The sequence below is a fragment of the Aythya marila genome, assembly GCF_965140915.1.
Source record: "Aythya marila genome assembly, chromosome: 9".
NCBI lineage: Eukaryota > Metazoa > Chordata > Aves > Anseriformes > Anatidae > Aythya > Aythya marila.
In genome coordinates, this window is record NC_139050.1 from 14,566,403 (window position 1) to 14,585,253 (window position 18,851).

The 18,851-nt window shown below is 45.8% G+C and overlaps 1 protein-coding gene across 2 annotated transcripts in view; it reads left to right on the forward strand.

Annotated features, from left to right (window-relative positions):
• The window catches only part of MB21D2 (Mab-21 domain containing 2), a gene marked incomplete at its 5' end in the record, with an annotated part of 61,094 nt that extends 56,094 nt beyond the window's left edge, over positions 1-5,000 (forward strand). For both annotated transcript variants that reach the window (XM_082767166.1, XM_082767167.1), the window contains one exon: positions 3,676-5,000. In XM_082767166.1, coding sequence (XP_082623292.1) covers positions 3,676-4,940 — 1,265 coding nt within the window. In that variant the 3' untranslated portion in view covers positions 4,941-5,000. The remainder of the gene's footprint in view (positions 1-3,675) is intronic.
• Between the last annotated feature and the right edge of the window lie 13,851 nt (positions 5,001-18,851).

Consider the following 18,851-nt stretch of genomic DNA (forward strand, 5'->3'; position numbering starts at 1 on the left):
CCTCAGGAAGGAAAGCATCAGGAAGGAACACAAAATAAGGAAATGCATATGTTAGAAATAAGTTTTTGTGTAATTTTCTTGTGGTCAGTTTCTTCTAAGACAGGTCTGTAAGTTCCTCCATATTTACATGAAGTTGCTCATGAAATAGCATCAGATCCCAGCACACACCGTGAAGGCTGTGAAATGAGTTCATCTGAAATTCTGTAGTGGCTGGAGAACATCTTTGCGTTGCTTTTTTTTTTTTTTTTTTTTTAATGGACAGAACAGTCTCTGTGTCATGTGCATCAGAGTCCCAGTTCATTCAAGGATGTATCCCAAATCTAGTTGTTATGTAAAAGCAAAATCTCTTTTCCCTGTCCTTTTTTTCTTCTCCTTGTATCTCAGTTCTTGGAGTAAAAATAAATCCTATTTTCCTGCCACTGAAGGAACAGTAAAGGAGTGAAAACCTCTCTGTAGACCTCATTTGCTCACCTGCACCACTGAATCGACTGCTTAGTAAAGTAACCATTGAGCCTGGCCTTTGGTTTCTGTTTCTTGTTTTGTCAGATGCTCTGCTTTCCTCATGCTTGTAAGCCTAGTTACTCAGTTACTTGTTATGATGCTGAGTTTTGTATCTTGGGAAGGTCTTAAACTGGTTATATGACTAAGAAAACAGCTTCTTTAAGGCACTTCAGGTAGAAGTAGTAACTGAACACATAGCGAGATGCCAGCTTTGCCAAACAACCTTTTCAAAAGAACATTATGCAAGGTATGGCTGCAAATTGTTTTTCCTAGTAGCAGCAAGAGTCTTCTTAAACATTTGTGAGCCTCCTCTGATGCCATGAGAGCTGGTGCTTCTGGTAAGATAAAAATCTTGCGTTTGACCCTACAAGTTCTGGGTTCAATCCTTAACAGACAACTCCACAGGGTTTCTACAACTTCCACAAGGTTATCTGTAACCCCTCCTGGCTGCTCATGGTACGAAGATAGGAAGATGAGAATCCCAATGGCTCTCTGGTGCTCTTATCTTAAGTACTTGGGTCAAGTACCAATCTTGATTACTTTTCTACATACTTGCACTTGCATGCTTGCTGAGCTGGAGTACCTGCTTCTGCTGTGCATACACGTGGTTCTCACAGCTTGCTTTTGGGTTGTTGGAACTTGGGACGAAAGCTTGGTGCCAGGGTAGTGTATGCCATGCAGTGCTGGCGAACGAGATTCCTTGAAATCCTTTCACATATCAAATAGATCTGTGAGTAAGGGGGTCAGTCTGAACATACCGCAAACCCCCAAAGCCTTACTGTATCCTGATTTTGCCTGTCCCAACTATTTATAGAACATTCTATGCTTATTCTAAATATATTTTCCTCAAAGGGACCTCATCTCAACCCCTTGTTCCACAGCTTTAATTGGATCAGTGATGCTGCTGTGACCTGTTAGCAGAAATTCCTTTTCTAGCTCTGTGGCAGAGCTGCACATGTTCCTGGTCAAGGCCTTGAAGGGGAAAATTTGTGACAAGCATGGCTCAAGGGTTTGGATTTAAACTCTGCAGCCATTCAGGTAGAGAGATTTTGATGATGTATCAGATCATTTCCTGTAGCCATTGCCTGATTATTTTTTTATGTTCCTCCTTTGCTGGTAGATCTAGAGTTCTGGAGGGAGAAAAACAATTGACTTACTGGCAGTGTACTGCACCTTTCCCTTCCAGGAGTCTTTAGCCTTGCAAACTGGACTTAATGAAGAACACAACAAACATCCTCTCTCTAGAGGAAGTGTAAAGAGCATTCTGTGGGCAGAAAGTATTCCCTGTTGCAAGGACATTTGAAACTGGTGTTCTCCTTTTTTTTTTCTCTTACAAGGAAGAGAAGTGTCTCTTCGGTGGGAGTGTCTGCATGACAGTGCTTAGACAGCAGTGGCTCTAAGTCTGTGGGATAGTTCTTACCAAAATGCTTTCCACTCACCAGCAGCAGAAGCCTCTTCTCTGCTAGCTGGCATTTTGCAACCCCTCTGGCAGTAAAGCCAGCTTCCCAGGCTTCATCCAGTGCAAGCTCTGCTTTGTGCCAATGAAGTCAGGGGCACTGTTAGCTGGTGTAGAATTAACATTGCAGGAGTGGCTCCTGCTCTCATCTGGCTTTGGAGGTAGATCATATGTGTCCTGGAGCTTCGTTATTGTTTTCCCAGCAGATGAGCTTGGGGTGTTCAAAAAGGCAAGACTTCAGTCTCACTTGCTGTTGACTGAATGAGGTCAGTTCATCAGCCTTATTGCTTCTGCATAAGAACAGAGGATCTCTTCTGGTCACAGAGAGCAACTCATCCTAGAGTAGATTCCCCAGTGGAGAATCTCTCCCTTTCAGAAAATTATATGATCTTTTTCAGTCGAAAGTTCTGACTATAACATAGGATAGAAGTTTTCATGCAAAGAGAACAGTACGGAACTTCACAGGATGTTTTTTATCCCTTGAATTAATATATATATATATATTTCGAAAAATGCATCCTTCATTGAATTTTGTAGGTTTGAACAGTTTGTTCTATAGGGTGGTTATGTTTTGTCTGTCTTGCTCAGGATCATCTGCATATCTGCATGGTGGGTGCCACAAATCACAGTCCTGAGTGAAAAATTCTGGATCAGTGTAGAGGCAGGATGGGCCATTGGGACACCACAAATCCTGAATAACTGTGCTGCCCCACGACAAGGGTTAGCACTGACTTGTATGCTTGGAAAAAAGCAACTGCTCCCTGTCCTTGTGATGCGATTGTCCCAGCCTCCACCCTCTGGGTCTCAAACACAACTTGTGACTGGGCTCTACAGCACCAAGGATCGACTAGGGTCTAAAGCAGTGCACTGCTTCCACTGGTTCAATGGCAGGGTTTGGAGGCTGTGTCAGTACTGTCTCCAGAAGTCATATTGATTTAGGTACCCTTTAGATATCCCACTCTTCTGGGTGCAAGGAAGGAGACTGACACTTACTTGACCTTGGCAAGGCTTTGTGCTTCATAGGGTAATGTCATTCACTGTGTATCTTAGCTTCAAAAAATGTCTTTGAGGTTGACAGAAGCTTTTCTTGGTTATTATTCTTTAAGGATGAATGGGGCAGCATGCGGCAGCATGTGGCAAGATTGCAAAATGGGATTAGCTCAGGTCCTAGCAGGAGAAGTTTCTTAGCACTCCTCCAGAGCTATTTCCTTCTCCTGCAACCTCTGGAGCTGCATGAAATGAAAAGGGTTATGCCCTTACCTGCCTAGCTGGAAAATCATCCCAGTTCATGGCAAAAAATGAACTGAATCTGGTGCTCTTGGAAGCAATAAAACAGGTAAAGTATATTTTACAAGGAATTTCACATGGAGGATTGGACAGGAACACCAAATATTGCCACAAGATATTTTCCCCTTAAGAATTTAGTACTTGAAACACCGTCGCTGTATTTTTAGAGAGACTTTTGCTTTTTTCCATTGCTCCTGATATGGTGTTTAGGATGGTCTTCAGCTATTCCCAGGAGTGCAGGGATGGCCCTGCCTTCAGTTGGGTGGACTAAAAGTTGGCCTGATATATGTTTGTGTCACATTAACAGTGATGGATACCCCGGTGGGGTTATTTTCCTGCTGAGCATGGGATGGGTTTTAGTCCTGTTTAAATCCTGTATCTCAAATCTGTTTGCCTTCTCACGGAAGGATTCCTCTTTCTCTCTTTTGCAGGCATGGTTCAGAAACTTGACCAGAAGCTGCCTGTAGCCAATGAGTACCTGCTGCTCTCAGGTGGTGTGCGGGAAGGTGTGGTGGACATTGACCTTGATGAGCTGAATGTGTATGCCCGAGGCACAGACTATGACATGGACTTCACCCTGCTTGTGCCCGCGCTGAAGCTGCATGACCGCAACCAACCAGTCACGCTGGACATGCGCCACTCAGCGTTGTGTCACTCCTGGCTGAGCCTGCGGCTCTTTGATGAGGGAACCATCAGCAAATGGAAGGACTGCTGCACGATCGTGGATCATATCAACGGAGCTACCAATTACTTCTTCTCCCCAACGAAAGTCGCAGACTGGTTCTATGACTCCATTAGCATTGTCCTCTCTGAGATCCAGAAAAAGCCTCAGCGAGGGATGCCAAAGGTGGAGAAGGTAGAGAAGAATGGGACTATCATATCCATCATTTTGGGAGTGGGCAGCAGCCGCATGCTGTATGACATTGTTCCTGTGGTGTCCTTCAAAGGCTGGCCAGCTGTGGCGCAGAGCTGGCTGATGGAGAACCACTTCTGGGATGGGAAGATCACAGAGGAGGAAGTCATAAGTGGATTTTACTTAGTGCCTGCATGTTCCTACAAGGGGAAGAAGGACAATGAATGGAGGCTGTCATTTGCCAGAAGTGAAGTGCAGCTGAAAAAGTGCATCTCCAGCAGCCTCATGCAAGCCTATCAGGCCTGCAAAGCTATCATCATCAAGTTGCTGTCCCGCCCCAAAGCCATCAGCCCGTACCACTTGCGGAGCATGATGCTGTGGGCGTGTGACAGGCTACCTGCCAATTACTTGGCCCAGGAGGATTACGCCGCCCACTTCCTCCTGGGTCTCATCGATGACCTCCAGCACTGCTTGGTCAACAAGATGTGCCCTAACTATTTCATCCCCCAGTGCAACATGCTGGAGCACCTCTCTGAAGAAACCGTCATGCTGCACGCGCGGAAGCTGTCCTCAGTCCGCTCAGACCCTGCCGAACACCTTCGAACTGCCATCGAGCACGTCAAAGCAGCCAACCGGCTCACGCTCGAGCTCCAGCGGCGAGGCAGCACCACCAGCATCCCCTCCCCGCAGTCAGACGGAGGGGACCCCAACCAGCCCGATGACCGACTAGCCAAAAAGTTGCAGCAACTAGTGACTGAGAACCCAGGGAAGTCCATCTCTGTCTTCATTAACCCAGATGATGTCACAAGGCCCCACTTCAGAATCGACGACAAATTTTTCTGAGCTTTCATCAATGTTTCTTGGGATTTTTTCTTTTGTTTCATTTTTTTTAAAAACAAAACAGTGTGCATTTTTTTTTCAGTTGTTTTTCCTTGATGACTTAGTCTCTTGTTTTTTACATATCCAGCGTAGATTGGATCTGTTGAGAACAATCTGAATAAATTATAATTCCTGGTTCTGCAGGACGGTGCAGATTTTGAAACAGTATATTACTATTTCATATGCTGCTTTGATTTTTTTTTTCACGCACCCATCCCCGTTGTCTGTGAGTAGTTTCTAAAGGAGGACAGGCACCATAAACACATATACCAGTGTTATATAGAATTTTTTTTTTCAAGCTTCCATAATTAATAAATACTGTTGGGCCCCCGGAAGGGAGCATTCACCTTCCGCTGCTTAGGAAATTTACATTTTTTTTTCCTCGAGCTTCCATGACCCTAAAGAAATGAGAGAGACTCTGGGTTGGAAAGCACTCCTGGTAATTTGATGAGGCCAAATCTACTGGGCTGAAGCCCAGTTCATCTGTTTTCACACTTCTCACACTAGGGGAGGAAGTTGACTTTAGAGATGTTAATGCTTTTGGGGGGAAGAGTTGTTTCTGTTTTGATCTACTTTTTGAATGTAATTGTTCATAATTAGACCCTGTACAGTTCAGAGGGTTGTTTCTGCTGCTTTTCCATGCGGAATAAGGTTATGGAATGTTAGTTTTAGTGTGTGTAATTATTCAAAGCCTTATTTAAATTCTATTAAAGAACATACCATTATAAATGTTAATTGCACTAATGAAATCTCTGCCATTACCTCAGCCCCACTGTTTGTGTTTCTTTCATGAATTAGCATCTGTTATTAGGTACCGGTTGCTTGAGGCCCTTTGGGTCTCATGGTTTCAGGTGATTTCTTGATTGTCTTTTGTAAAAGACTTCCTTGTTAGCCCTGCTATGTTTGAGAAGTCAGAATTTTGCATTGGCATATTTCTTTGGATGCGTATTGTGTGTTGCAGTGCATATTGCATTGATATGTATTGCATGTTGTTGAAACAGGTTTGCCATTAGATAAGGACTTAATGCTAAAGCAGTGGTGTGTGCAAAGTGAATCAGCCAGACCTCGAGCAAAGGAGCTACCTTGCTTCTCTGATGCATGCATTAGGCCTGATCCCTTACGGCAGTTACTAGTCCCGTGACTCCTGCGGACTTTTCTGACTTACCCTGGGACATACGAGATCTTACCTTGGTCTCGTGTCTGCAGAAGTTGTTTGCACATAAACTTGTAGTGCAACGCTAACAAGGGTTAGTCTGAGCCAAAAAAAATATTCCAAGGATAATAACCATACCAAGGATAATAATTCCAAGCATAAAAATAATTCCAAGGATTCCAAGTTCAAGGATAGAGTGGCTTTTTTGTGGCTGGCTGGCCAGTGACTGATATTTAGGCCTTAAATCAGCAATTTGGGCTTACTGATTTTCCCAGAGAAGCTGTTCTGATCCAAACTTGATGCATGTTTTAAAATGTGATTATTAGAGCAGGTTGAAGTATTTTTTAAATATGTGGCAGACAAATGAGGAGCGTATCTAGTAAATTCTAACAGATAAAAATTGTGTGTGAAAAATGTGTCACTTCTTTAGCCCAGCCTGTCCAGTAAAGAAACCAGGCTGGTGGAGCAACACACCAGCAGCTTTGGAAACTGTATTCCTTTATTAGATAGCAGGGAGGTTTCAATACCTGATCTAGTGCCCAGGTCACAACCTAAAATTAATTTTTGGCTCCTTCATCTCTTGGGCATGCTTGAAAAGTTTATCTCATTGCTGCAGCCAAGATGTTCACATTTACCTGAATCTACTGGTACACATGAGCATGAAGAAGCTCCCAGGAGCTGTTGGCTGGATGGACATTGGATGAGGATTTAACCTTAAAGCACAATCGGCTGGTGATGGTGAGCCCCAGTGCGGCTGCAGTTATGGCTAGGGAAGGACATGAATTGACTTCAGTGGAAGCAGAACTGGGTCCTACCAGCGTGGCCACTGCCAAAGATGAGTCTCTGTAAACCCGTGTAGCCTGCCAGCAGGGGCAAAAGAACCATCTGGGAATCCTCTCCAGAAGCGCTTTGAAAATGCAGATTCATTGAAACCGTCTTTTCCCCTGTCTCCAGCACTTCTTTCTGTCTGTTGGGAAAAGAGGCTGGGCTCCAGGATGCCACTTCCCATTGCCACTTGAGAGATCTGCTCAGCAGAAAGCCCTCCGGCAGGCAGGGTGCTTTTCTGGGAGCCCCAGCGTCTGTGCCGCTGCTCCTGCATTGTCCAGGAGCACAGCTCTCAGCCTTCCTCATGCCACTTCAACATCCCGACGACCAGCGGTTTGGCTAGCCCACGTCAAGCTCTGGTGTGTGCTCCTTTCTTTTTGGTTTTAATTAAAAAACATTTTGAAAAGTATTCATCTTGGTCTTCATGTATTATGAGGAAAAGGGGTGTGTGTGTGTGTGTGTGTGTGTGTGTTTTTGTGGGGGGAGAGTAGACTTGGCCTTTTACCAGACTGGAAAGCAGTTTCCCAGGTAGGTCTGGGGAAGCACTGTATCCTCTGCCTGGTTTGTCTGTCCTCCAAAGAGGCAGAATCCTAATCTCCAGGTGCTTTTGATTCTCAGTCTAGTATTTGCTCCTTTCCGCATAGTTACAGCTCTGCTTAATGAAATGTTGTCTGCCTGGAGAGGTGGTGTGTGCTCTGTCAAACAAAGACTCAGTTTTCTCCCTCTCCTACTCCCTTCTTGCCTCCTAGTACATGTCAGGGAAGACTTGCAAAATGCATAGGTTTTTGCTGTTTACATAGGGCTTTTGGCCAGTAGCACGATGGGAGAAACTGCTCATTTGACTGGTTCCAGTTCTCACTTCTGGGAGACTGTCTGTGCAAGGGTATATACCTGAGCTGCTGGCAGGAGCTCCAGCTTGGCAGGGAGTACTCAGAGCACAGAGAGACAACAGAGGGCCCAAGAGCTTTGTGAAAGGCTGCAACCTCTGTTCCTTCGAGCATGCTATGTGAAGCCTCAGTCACTTCTGGCTGGCTGTGATAAATCAGTTTCTTCATGTTTTCCACTACTCCGGCCTGCAGAAATGTCAGTGCTGTAACTAGAAGGCTACAGCTGGGCATCAGTCACTCATTGCAGGAGGTTCAGCAATATACTGGTAATTTAACCATCCACTAGGCGAAGAAAGAGCTATTCTTTGAAGGTCTGCCTTTCCTATTTTCCTTCTGTCACTGTGAGAAATAGCTCTAATTTTGATTTAAATTCTTGGGCTTTCCCTGACTGCTTTGTTCCAGTGGAAAGCAACCTTGCTCTGGCAGCCACGGCAGTTCCGGGCTTGGCAGAGGCACCTGAGCTCTGCTCCCGTCTGCATTTGGTGTCCTTATGGAGGATGATAGTACATTGTGAGGCAGACTTGTCTGCTACAAAGAGATGGGTCAGTAACTGAAGCCCAAAAGTTGGGACTGGAGGGCAGTGGGACAGGTTTCAAATCCCATTAAAGTACACTGGGACTTGAAAATGTGCTTGAAACTGAGTGTGTATTCGTTGCAGGATCAACTTGATTGTGATCAGGTAAAAAGTAAGTAGATATCTGTCATCTTTTATTAACCCATGCATAATGCAAGCAACCATGTATAATACAAGTAAATGTGGCAGAGGGAAAGGGAAGATAGACTGCTAATGATTTTTTTCTTTTTTTTCTTTTTTCTTTTTTCCTTTTTTGTTAGCGTGTGCATAGTTGTAACCTAGAATTGATTAAATAAAATTAAAAAAAAAGAATCCATCCCTTTTTGCAGGTTCAGCACGGGATATATTTTGCTGCTCAGTTTTGTATTAAAGTGAGTGCGTTTGAAAGGTCACTGGGCAAGTGAGTGCAGTGATGTTCAGATTCTCCTGGCACTGCTCGGTGATTAGAAATATTCAGCATGCAAATAGCTTGTTCAACTTCAGCAAGTACATCATCTCCCTCCTGCCAGCTTGCTTGGGGTGAGCTAATGGACTTTTAACATTATACAGCGTAGAGAGTTACTGTCTTTAATAGCTCCTGATTAAGCTCTCCAGAAAGGAAAATAACCATCAAGGGGCAAAGGCTAAACAAGGAGGGCAGTGTGTGGAGGGGGTAAGGGTGCAAAATATATATATGTATATATATTAAAAAGTTGCTGGTCAATGGGCTCTTGCTGTCATGTTTTGTATTTAGGGAAATTCAGCTTTATATTTAGCACATTTTGAGAACTGTCTGTCAAATGGATTCCAATTTATTTCCTCTGAATGCTTTTAGAATAGTGACAAAATAGTCCTCCATCCCTTCTCCTCCCTTGTTGCCCATTAGTAAGCTGTAATTTTAGGGCTGATGTGAGGAACTATTGTGTCTTCCTATTATCATTGTCCCTGCCTCAGCACTGTGCTTCCAAGCTGAATGTGGGCTTTTGGGGGTTATTTTTATCTTACTGACCTTCTGTGGTAGAGGAACACACACTCATTTGCTCACCAGACAGCCTGGTTTGCCAAGCAGAGATGTGGGTGCATGCAGGGGGCATCAGGCTCTTCAAGTTGACTTGTCTCTCCTCCTCAGATGTTAGGAATAATCAACGTGGAAGACATGGATGAGGTCTTGCTAGGAAGAGAGAAGCCATTTGAAGATATACTTGACTCTCAAGTGTTAAGCAAGCTGTAGTGCAAGGTGGAAGTGGCACCCAAGCAGATATTTCTGTCCCTGATGCTCATCTCCTCTGACCCCTTTGTTTCAGCTTTCTTTTTGGGATGTGGTGAAGAAAGAGGTGAGCTGAGTTTGCCTACCCCAGTGAGCACAAATCTTAGATTTAGCTTAGGTTATTAGACACTTTAATTAACGTATCTGTTTATCTCCAAAGCTTCTTTCTGCTTTTCATCCCATCATGACATTGGCAGGACAGGGAGAGGATTTTATGATCTGTCCAACCAATTCACAACAGAAGTGTGCGAAGAAAGGAATGGACTTTTCTTTTTTTCTTTTTTTTTTTTTTTTTTTTTTCTCCTGAGGGATGAATGACCTTGAGTCCTTCTCCTGCCTCCCGCGTGCCAAGGCTCGTGCGTACAGTATGTTAATAGCCACTGCTAACAGCTTCAGCTGATTAGAGAAGAAAGGCCAAGGTGCTGTTGTGCGAGCCAGCCAGCTCCCCTTCCTGACCTTGTGCCTCCTTTGCAGGGTAAGCCAGCACTCTCAGAGCAGATGCGGCTGTTGTGCCTGCAGGGTGCACTGGGTCTGAATCTGCAGCTGACCGCAGACTGGGGGGCAGCATCCTGCACCTCCCACGTCAAGAGATGCTGCAAGAGTTGCTGAAACAGCACAGATGAGAAGATCCTTCCTTGAGGGAGCCCACTGCAAAATCTAACCTTTGCCTCAACAATGTGACCTGCGTAGTGACCAGAAGGCTCTGCAACCAGTGCTGCCAGGAGGGCACCCTTGTGTCCAGGAGCTTGTGAGTGTCACACAGCAGCCACTGAGCTAATGCACAAGAGTCAGGGCAATGAGGAACAAGGCCTAGGAACAATGTCTCTGTGAGGGCCATGTTTCCCCTCTGCCTCCCACGCTGTGCAGTACATATACAAAAAACACCCAAACCTGCAACCTCCAGTTAGCTTTCCTCTGAGATTCCCTCTGTTTGCCAATGTTTTTGTCTAGTCTTGATTGATGTGCACAGTGCTATATTCATTATTTTGTTAAGTGCTGGTGGCAAAACTGGCACCTGTAAGTGATGTCTTTAACCCCTGGACAGCTCTGAGTACATTTAGATGTTAAATTGCTAAATACTTCAGCTAGCTCCACAAACGTTGTCTCTTCTACTAACAGAAATGAAAGGAACAATGGTGTGAAGTTGTTACAGAAAGCCTCCAGAAAAAGCACAAGACCATCAGTCAAAGGGAAGTGTAGAAACTGAACCCAGCAGTCCCAAATCCCATCAGCCCATTGTGACTAAAGGATCAGTAAGTCCACCAAGGCAGATGTTACCAGGTCAGTAGTACAAGGCTAGCTCTTCAGTTGTTCTTTCCTCAAGTCACAGCTCTACTCAGCATCAAAACCCATGCTAAGACAGAGTGTGAAACCCAGCTGCCAAGGAGGGATGAAAAGCAAACGTTGCCCAACTGATCCTTCCCTATTGCACCCAGCCTGCCCCGTGCTCCCCTCCAAAACATCTCTAAATAAACTCTCCAGAGGTGTTCTGCTACACAACAATGAATTAAAAGAGAATAAAATGCTGCTCAAAGGAGCTGGATAAATGCATTGTCATTTTTTGTTATAATCGTCTACAGCAACCTCATCGTCTGTCATCTGGCTCTCCAGCTTATTCATGAAGTGGCGAGCGTCATGGTGACTGTGCAGAAAGGGAGGAGAAGTACAAGTTCATGTGAGTTGGAGTAAATAATTCAGAGGCGCTGGCTTGCTCTTCTGATGCACAGCGCTGCGCAGGGCTGCCAGGCATGCTGGTCCAGCACACACAGAAATCACGCTCTCCCAAGTAAAAGCAAGCTATGAGGACAACCCAGTCAATCCTTTTGTTCCTTTTGCAGCCCACCCTGCAGGTGGAAACCCAGCAGTGGACTGCGTGGAGGGAAGACTGTTTTGGTGCTTTCTGGAGAAGAGAGGTCTGATCAAAATAAGCCAGCAGCCTGTTTTTCCTCTTCAGTGCTCTGTGCTTGAAAGGAAACTGCATCTTCCTCTGAAATCACTGGGAAAAGGAGTAGGACAGGGGGTGCTGATGGGAGCTGCTTTATGGGTGAATAAAGCCCAGTACTGGGCCATTACAGACATAGGTGTTCTTCCAGGCTGCACTCCCCCCAGGGGGACATGGCTTGTCATATGGGCTCTTTCCTAGCCCAGAGAAGTGTATTTGTTAATGAATACAAGAAATCAGTACAGGAAGAGAACAAGCAGAGCTCTGTGGAGCAGACACAGGCTCCTCCACACGTGAAATCCAGCCAGGCTCCTGGCTGATACCTTTACACCCCTCCTGCGTTCCTGGAGCTTTCCTCTTCTGCTTCTTACTGCAGTGGGGACACCACAGCTCTGTCTTGGAGGATCTGAGTGAGTTTGGACCCTATTTCAGGAGACAAAAGACGGTAGGAAGCACAGACCTGTGCGTGCCTGGGCAGTGCTGGAACAGTGCAAACCAGGGTAATGAGGATTATTTTGCCCATCCCTGCAATCAGCCTGAGAGCAGCACAGCACAAAGGGGAGCGGCGGGGTTTCTTGGAAAACAGGCTGTGCTTTGAAGGCTGAGAATCAGCTCAGGTTTTGTCACTTAGTCCCTCAAGACACAGTGCAGGTCTCTTGCCTGCAGTCTGATATAAGCACGCACAGCTATGGATGTTTAAAAAAAATACACTCCCCAAAATACCTCTTTTCCCTTGGAAAAACTTAAACTACCTAAGAGCCAGTGCATTGTGGGCAGTCCTTCCATAGAACAAAGCTGAGAGGGAAAATGAATTTTATAAGCTTTTAGTCTTCCCGTTTCTTTCTATACCAATGCCTTAGAAGTTCTGATTAGAGAAGCTCTGCAGATGTTTCCCACCTCAGTACTTCTGCCCCAAAAAAAATAGGAACACAGTGCAGTGCAGCAGTGTAAGGGCAAGACACGTTAGGCAATTCCCATATGATGTGCCAGGGGGTCTTTATGGTGTCTGTAGAGGAGGTCCTGCCTGGTTTGCCCTTCCTGCCCTGCCTTGCCTTCACACACCAGCACGCACAGCAGGGTTTCAGCTATGCTCTGGAGGCACTGGGTGCGGCAGAGCAGAGAGGACATCTATGTGATCGTGTCCGCTTGGAGCCTGGCTGTCCCAGTGGCCCAGTCCTGTCAACTGCTTTTATTTCAGGCATGAAAAACTCCAGTTATACAGCTGCACATGGCTTAAAGAACTCAACATATCTTTGCGCAAAGCTCAGGGGGTTATGAATTGCTGCAGTTCATTTGTGACCGGGGGTGGGATTTATTTATCACAACGCTCTCAGCTAACCACATCCAGCGAGCTGCCTGCCGAAGAACACTGAGTGCATCTTCCCAGCAAGCGCAGTCCCTGCTGAAGAAAGAGCCGGTGTGCCCACACAGCACAGCTCCACGTGGGACCAGCAGCCAGGGCGGCTCTGCTGCTGCTGCTGCTCTCCACACATGCTGATCTGCTCTTCCCTTCGGCTGCACTAATTAGACCCCATGCAGCTTCTGTTTCTGGGAAGAGCTCTTTTAGCGCCAGCTCAGGTATCTCTCGACTACACAACATTCGCCAGCTTGGAAATATCCACTCTGCTTACAAATCTAAATAGGAACAAAGCCTCGCAGCAGTGCTGCAGGCACACGGCTCTTACTGGAAATAGCCTGCTGTTGTCTGCCTGTGGCCTTGTCCTTTCACGTGCCTGGCAATATCAAACATTTTGATGGCCAGGGTGATGATGGAGATCTCTGCTGTTCTGTTTTACACACAGGACTTCAGCAAACGTCCACGTTTGCCAGTCTGAATTCAAAGAAAGGGGGATGGGAGGAGTGGGTGGGGTAGAATTCATGAATTTGTTTGTAGAATAATCTCTTCTATGCATAACTCACTTTTAGTACCCAATTTTCATTCTCCTCACACATTCTGTTGATTTGTACTACTGCAGCCACTGAAATTCCCTAGCAGTCAGGTAGAGCCAGGAATTTCTGTTAAATATATATAGAATTTCTCCAGGTTCATTTGAAGAGAGTGATAATATATCATTGCTCCCAGTGGGGACATAGCTGCCTCCTAGCTTATGTCTGCTGACATGCATTAGAGCTGGGCTTGAATGGTAGCAATCAATAGCAGGAACTGCAGCGGCTGAAACTGCTAAGTGCAGCTCTAATGTTCCTTATGCAAACGCTAATACTCACCAGAGAGCACACCTGCTCAAATGAGCAAAGAAATAAGATTGACTGCTCAATTTGCTAAATGATTGCCAGCATTTCCTGTTGTTTGCTCATGGTTTGCATATCTTAAGAAAAAAAAAGAAAAAAAAAAAAAAGTTGCAGAAATTGGAGATGGAAGCATCAGCCAAAATTAGCAAAATAACTCCTCTCTTTTTGGGACAAGTGTGGGTTGTGCACACTCCCAAGAGCAGGTGGGCACACTGTGACACAGCCAGTGGGTTGTCACCCCCATCTGCTTAGTGCCTACGGACCCCTACCCTGACATGGACTGGAGCAGGCACATGTGCCTCTGGTTCAGATCATGGGCAGGACTCATGCAGGGGCATTATGTCCTTCTGCAGAGCTCCTGGGCACCCTGTGCCTGACACTGTCATTTGCTGCCCCCATGCTCATCCTGAACCTGGGCCCTGCCTGCCCCAGTAGCTGAGCACCTGCTGCTTGTAGCAGATTAATGGGACCTGTGTGAACTCAGGGTTACCAGTGGCCAGACCTGGAATTTGCTGGTGTTAAAAGCCAATTCATTAGCTCTGAACACACAGCTGAAGCATAGAGAGAGAACGATGTTATGACAGGCCCCGAGGGTCTGGGATCCATTCCTTACTCCATCTGCAAGCTGGAGTAACAACAGTGGTGGCTGAGCTTCACAGCCGTACTGGTTTCCTTCCCCTCCATAAGGCAAAAAGAAGTAGAACAGGAGAAAATCCCCGGTCTTATTTCCTTCTGCCCAGTAACCCTTCATCACACACGCAGCAGCTGTGGACAGTTCATGCCAGGGGCTCAGCCACCTGGTTGCAGCAGCACAGGTGAGGGGGGTCTGTGTTAGCAGCCATCTGGTGGCACAGATTATAAAGGAGGAAGGGAAGGCAGCATGAAGATCACGCTGCTGGGTTTCTGCTCCAAGGGATGGTGGGACCTGCAGAGAGAGGAAAGCCAGCGATGGACTGAGAAGTAAGTGGGCTTTTAAGTAGAATTAGTGTGAATCTGTGTACAAAATAAGGAACAGGTCCTGAATCCTGGGCCTGGGCTCCTGAGGAGATTTGGGTAGGTGCTGTGGTTGTGATAAGGCTGAACCCTGAACTGTGAAGTGGTGAAAATTGTCATCTTAAAGGATGTGGGTGGTCTTTCTCCCCTTTCCCTTCAATTATTTTGCTAACAGGAAATTTTAATAAAGCTGGAAGCAAACTTGTGAGCAAGTATGGGGAAAGGCCAGGGCTTGGCTGTGTGTGCCAGGAGCTGGTGGGCCTGGAGAGCCAGAGCCAGCCTTAAGCATGCTGGAAGTAACAGCTGCCTGGCCTTCCACTGTGAAAGGGCCAAGGTAATAAAACAGCAGCAAGGGAGGTTTGCTTGGTGTTGAAACCTAGGAAATGGTGATTGTTCCTTGTGTGGTAATAGTGCCTCAGCCAGCAGCAACTGCACGTCTTCATCTCTGAGGAAGAATGTGGTCAGGCTGTAAAGAAAGGACATATCTTGGACCACTATCAAGTTTACTTGCTATTATTGCTAATAAGCTGACTACCAGCAGGTATTTCTTGGTGGTCTTAAACCCTTGCAAGGCATCACGGAAGGAAGGAGAAATGATTCCTTGGCTTACATGATTAATTGCAAGGAAGAGTGCATTCATTTCCATTGGAAGCTAAGAAGCATGAGCCTGCTGAACCTTGTAGACGATCTACTTTGTATCTGTCTCATGGGGTGCTCACCTGAACCCAGCTTGGGTACAGGGTACATCAGAAGAACCCCAGTGCTGTGTTGCTGGGTTCAGTGGGCTGTAGCACTGGAAACCTTGCAGGGGTCCTGCTGTGAAGCCAGGTAGTTGCCCTGCTCAGGAGGGCAACTGAACTCTCCTGAGCAAGCAAATGTAGCACCTCAGGAGTGTGTAGTCTGCATGCTGGTTGGTGGTAGCAGGTGAGCTTGGGCTTGTGAAAACAAAGCTGAGCTCTGTGTATGCCTGGGTAAGTGCAGCTGGGGGAACCTGAGTTGGTCTCCTTGTGTGTGATCCTGGAGACATCTGCAGAATTGCAAATAAGACTGAGCAGGAAAAGGTGCTGTAGCAAACAACAAAAAAAGATGAGCACTGAATAATGCCAGGCTTCTTCTTGCTGGGCTGGGAGAGGACTTGCCATTAAATCTCAAAGAACAGCCAAGCACAGACTAGTTAAGCTGATAAGCAGAAGCCCATCCTTCCCCTGTGAAGAGAAATAGCTCTTTTTGGTCCTGGATCTTTAAGTTCACAATTATTCTCAGCAAGCTCTATTGCTGCTCAGCAGCAGCAGAACCATGCTGTAGAGGTATGGTGGGGAATGGTGTGATGTGAGGTGACGGTGGGGCAATACAGCTGGCATGGAGGGGAGATGTTTATCTCACTAGTTTTCTAATAGGTCACTTGTTGAAATGGTGGGTTAAAAAAAAATATATTGTAATTTGTGGTCTGTGATAAAATGTGGAGCTAGATATGAGTGGAAAAATGTCTTCTCACAGTTGTCCATAGGCATCCAAGTAAAGCAGTGCAAGTTAGCAATGACATCTTTGCTTTACCTCCACTAATGTTGTCCCATGGTGGGACAAAGTGGGGGGGGGGGGGGAGGGGGGGAGAGAGGAGGAGATGCCTTGTGCTGTATGGCAAATGCCAAGTTCCCAGAGCTCTGGTGTGCTGGGCACTGACTGTTCCTTCTGGATTATCCCTGCCTGAAATGCTTGCAGTAATGATTTCACTGACCTGAACAGTGTGAGAGCCCTCAGCAAAGCACAGGTGTGTTGTGTTTTTGTTAATGTTAACACCTGAGTGTCCCAGACTCTGTTCTCAAAGTCCTCATTGCCTCCACAAAGTTTCTGGCTTGTTAAAAGCACAAACTGTGCAACAATGTGTTCTCCAGTGTATCTGCACAATCACTGTGCTTACTGCACTTCAATATCTTTCTTCCTTCCTATGCCACACCACCTCATTTCTCCACCTTTCCAAAGGAAGAAAAATAGCCTAGAAAAGCAATTTTTTTCCAGCATGTGTCATTATTTTTAAGCTAATGTCCTGCTCCTGAGAAGGTGTTTAGACCACAATTTCCATCCCATCGTTATGTTTTTCCATCTCTGCTCACCTGTGAACATAGCTGAGGGATATGATTGCACCATCCATCTTCACTGAGCCCAAAGAAGTAAATCCACCAGGGGCTATGGTGGCTGGTTTTGTCAGTCCTGAAATAAGAATTTCAGGCAGGTCTCTGTGCCACAGGTGGCAGATGCATTTTTGTTGCTCTGCACAGCCTGATTAGCAGCATGTCAGTGAAAACAGGCAGAAATCAGAACTCTCTGCTTCAAAGTTTCCATGACTGAGTATGGAAAGAAAAGCTAACACCTTTTTTCCTCCCATCCCCCTTTTCCTATCAGGTTCTAGCAACTGCATCTAGACACTTCTGTGTGAGTTTTTAACTTTCCTTACGGATATGTCTTCCTAGGTTCTGTTCCATGTCAGAGAAAGGGAGCTGCTCTGGATTCCAACTGCTGGATGAATTTGAAAATCTAATGACAAGGGTGCTTTTTGATATGATCTTTTTATACCCACTGTGTATAAATGCACAACGAAGAGTTTCACTACAAAAACGAACACCTCTGTTCTCAGTGTCTGACTCCAGCCAGCTGCTGTTCCTATTTCCTTTTCCCAAAGCTTAGTGAATGAAGGCTGTTGATTTCCACATGGAGATGGGCTAAAACAGCATCGATGCTCTTGATCTGGTGATTTTTCGTCACTGCTGAAGGATTTGGTTCTCTCAGGTAACAATCCATTGTCTCTGGTGGGAGATAAGATTGTTTCATGCAGCCATTTATACCCTTGCAATGATAGTGCCATTTTACCTTTGAGATTTTAACAATGCAGAAAGATAGTATTGCATGACCTTTCTTTTGGCAGTGTGTGTGAACTGATGGCAGCCAGTGATGTTTTGGTCTGTTCTCTGCTCAACTTCTTCCTTCTCAGTCCTCTTCTCCCTGTTTGCCCTTGTAATTGGAGATAAGCTGGACCCACATAGTTATGCAGCATCAGAAATGTAATCTAGACATCTATTCTGTTTGAAGGGCACATTAGAAATGCGGTTCACAGAAGTCAGATGCCTACGGTCTATTTTCTGTGAGCTGCTTGGAAAAATCTGAGCTGCAACTATTGATAGATACGTGTTTGAGGGACACCTGGAGGTGTCTGATGTTCTCATGAAAACAGCACAATGCCTCTCTGAAAAGCAGCTTTGCTCAAGGACAGCTTTATCCTCCTCCTAAAAGGAGATCAAACTCTTCATGGGAGGGCAGGCAGGGGCCGCTGGGGACTTTGATAAGGTGATGAAAGCCTCCAAGTGGTTCATTTTTCAAGCAGAGCAGGAGTTCAGTCTGTGCAGGTCTGCAGAGGGGATTTTAAAATACCCTCTCATGCTGACTGAGAACAATGCAGGGCCTGGGGAAAGATCAGGTACATTTTCTGTCTTTGCACCCTATCCAGGCCATTTTGTTATCAAACAAAGCCCCGCTTGCTGTGCAATGCAGCTGCTAGCTGAGGTTCAGGTGCATGAAGCTGGACTTCCTTCTCAGAGCATCACTGAGCTCCTAGCTCTTGTTCCAGGGTGATGAACTTGCAGAAACATGGGAAGGAAGGGTCTCGGCTGAAGAGGGGCAGGGGTGAGCATAGAATTTTGCAAGTCTCCTGCATTTGTCCAAATATTGAAGTTCTCCAAGAGCAGAATAATCCTCACTCTCCAGGATCTTTCTCTTAAGGTGGTCTCATGGTTTCTATAAGTACAAGCTTTGTTTGGCAATACTAAGGCCAAGAAAATGGAAACCTTAGACAGGGGTTATCTTGACCAAAAATGCTGTCTGGAATGGGCAAAGCTGCACCTCTCTGCTCCTGACAGATGCATTGAGATCTCGAGGCTCTATCAAAAACAAAAGGTGGAGATTCTGCCCTGAGTGTGCTGGGTCAGGGAGCTCTCAGAGCCACAGCAGTTAAGT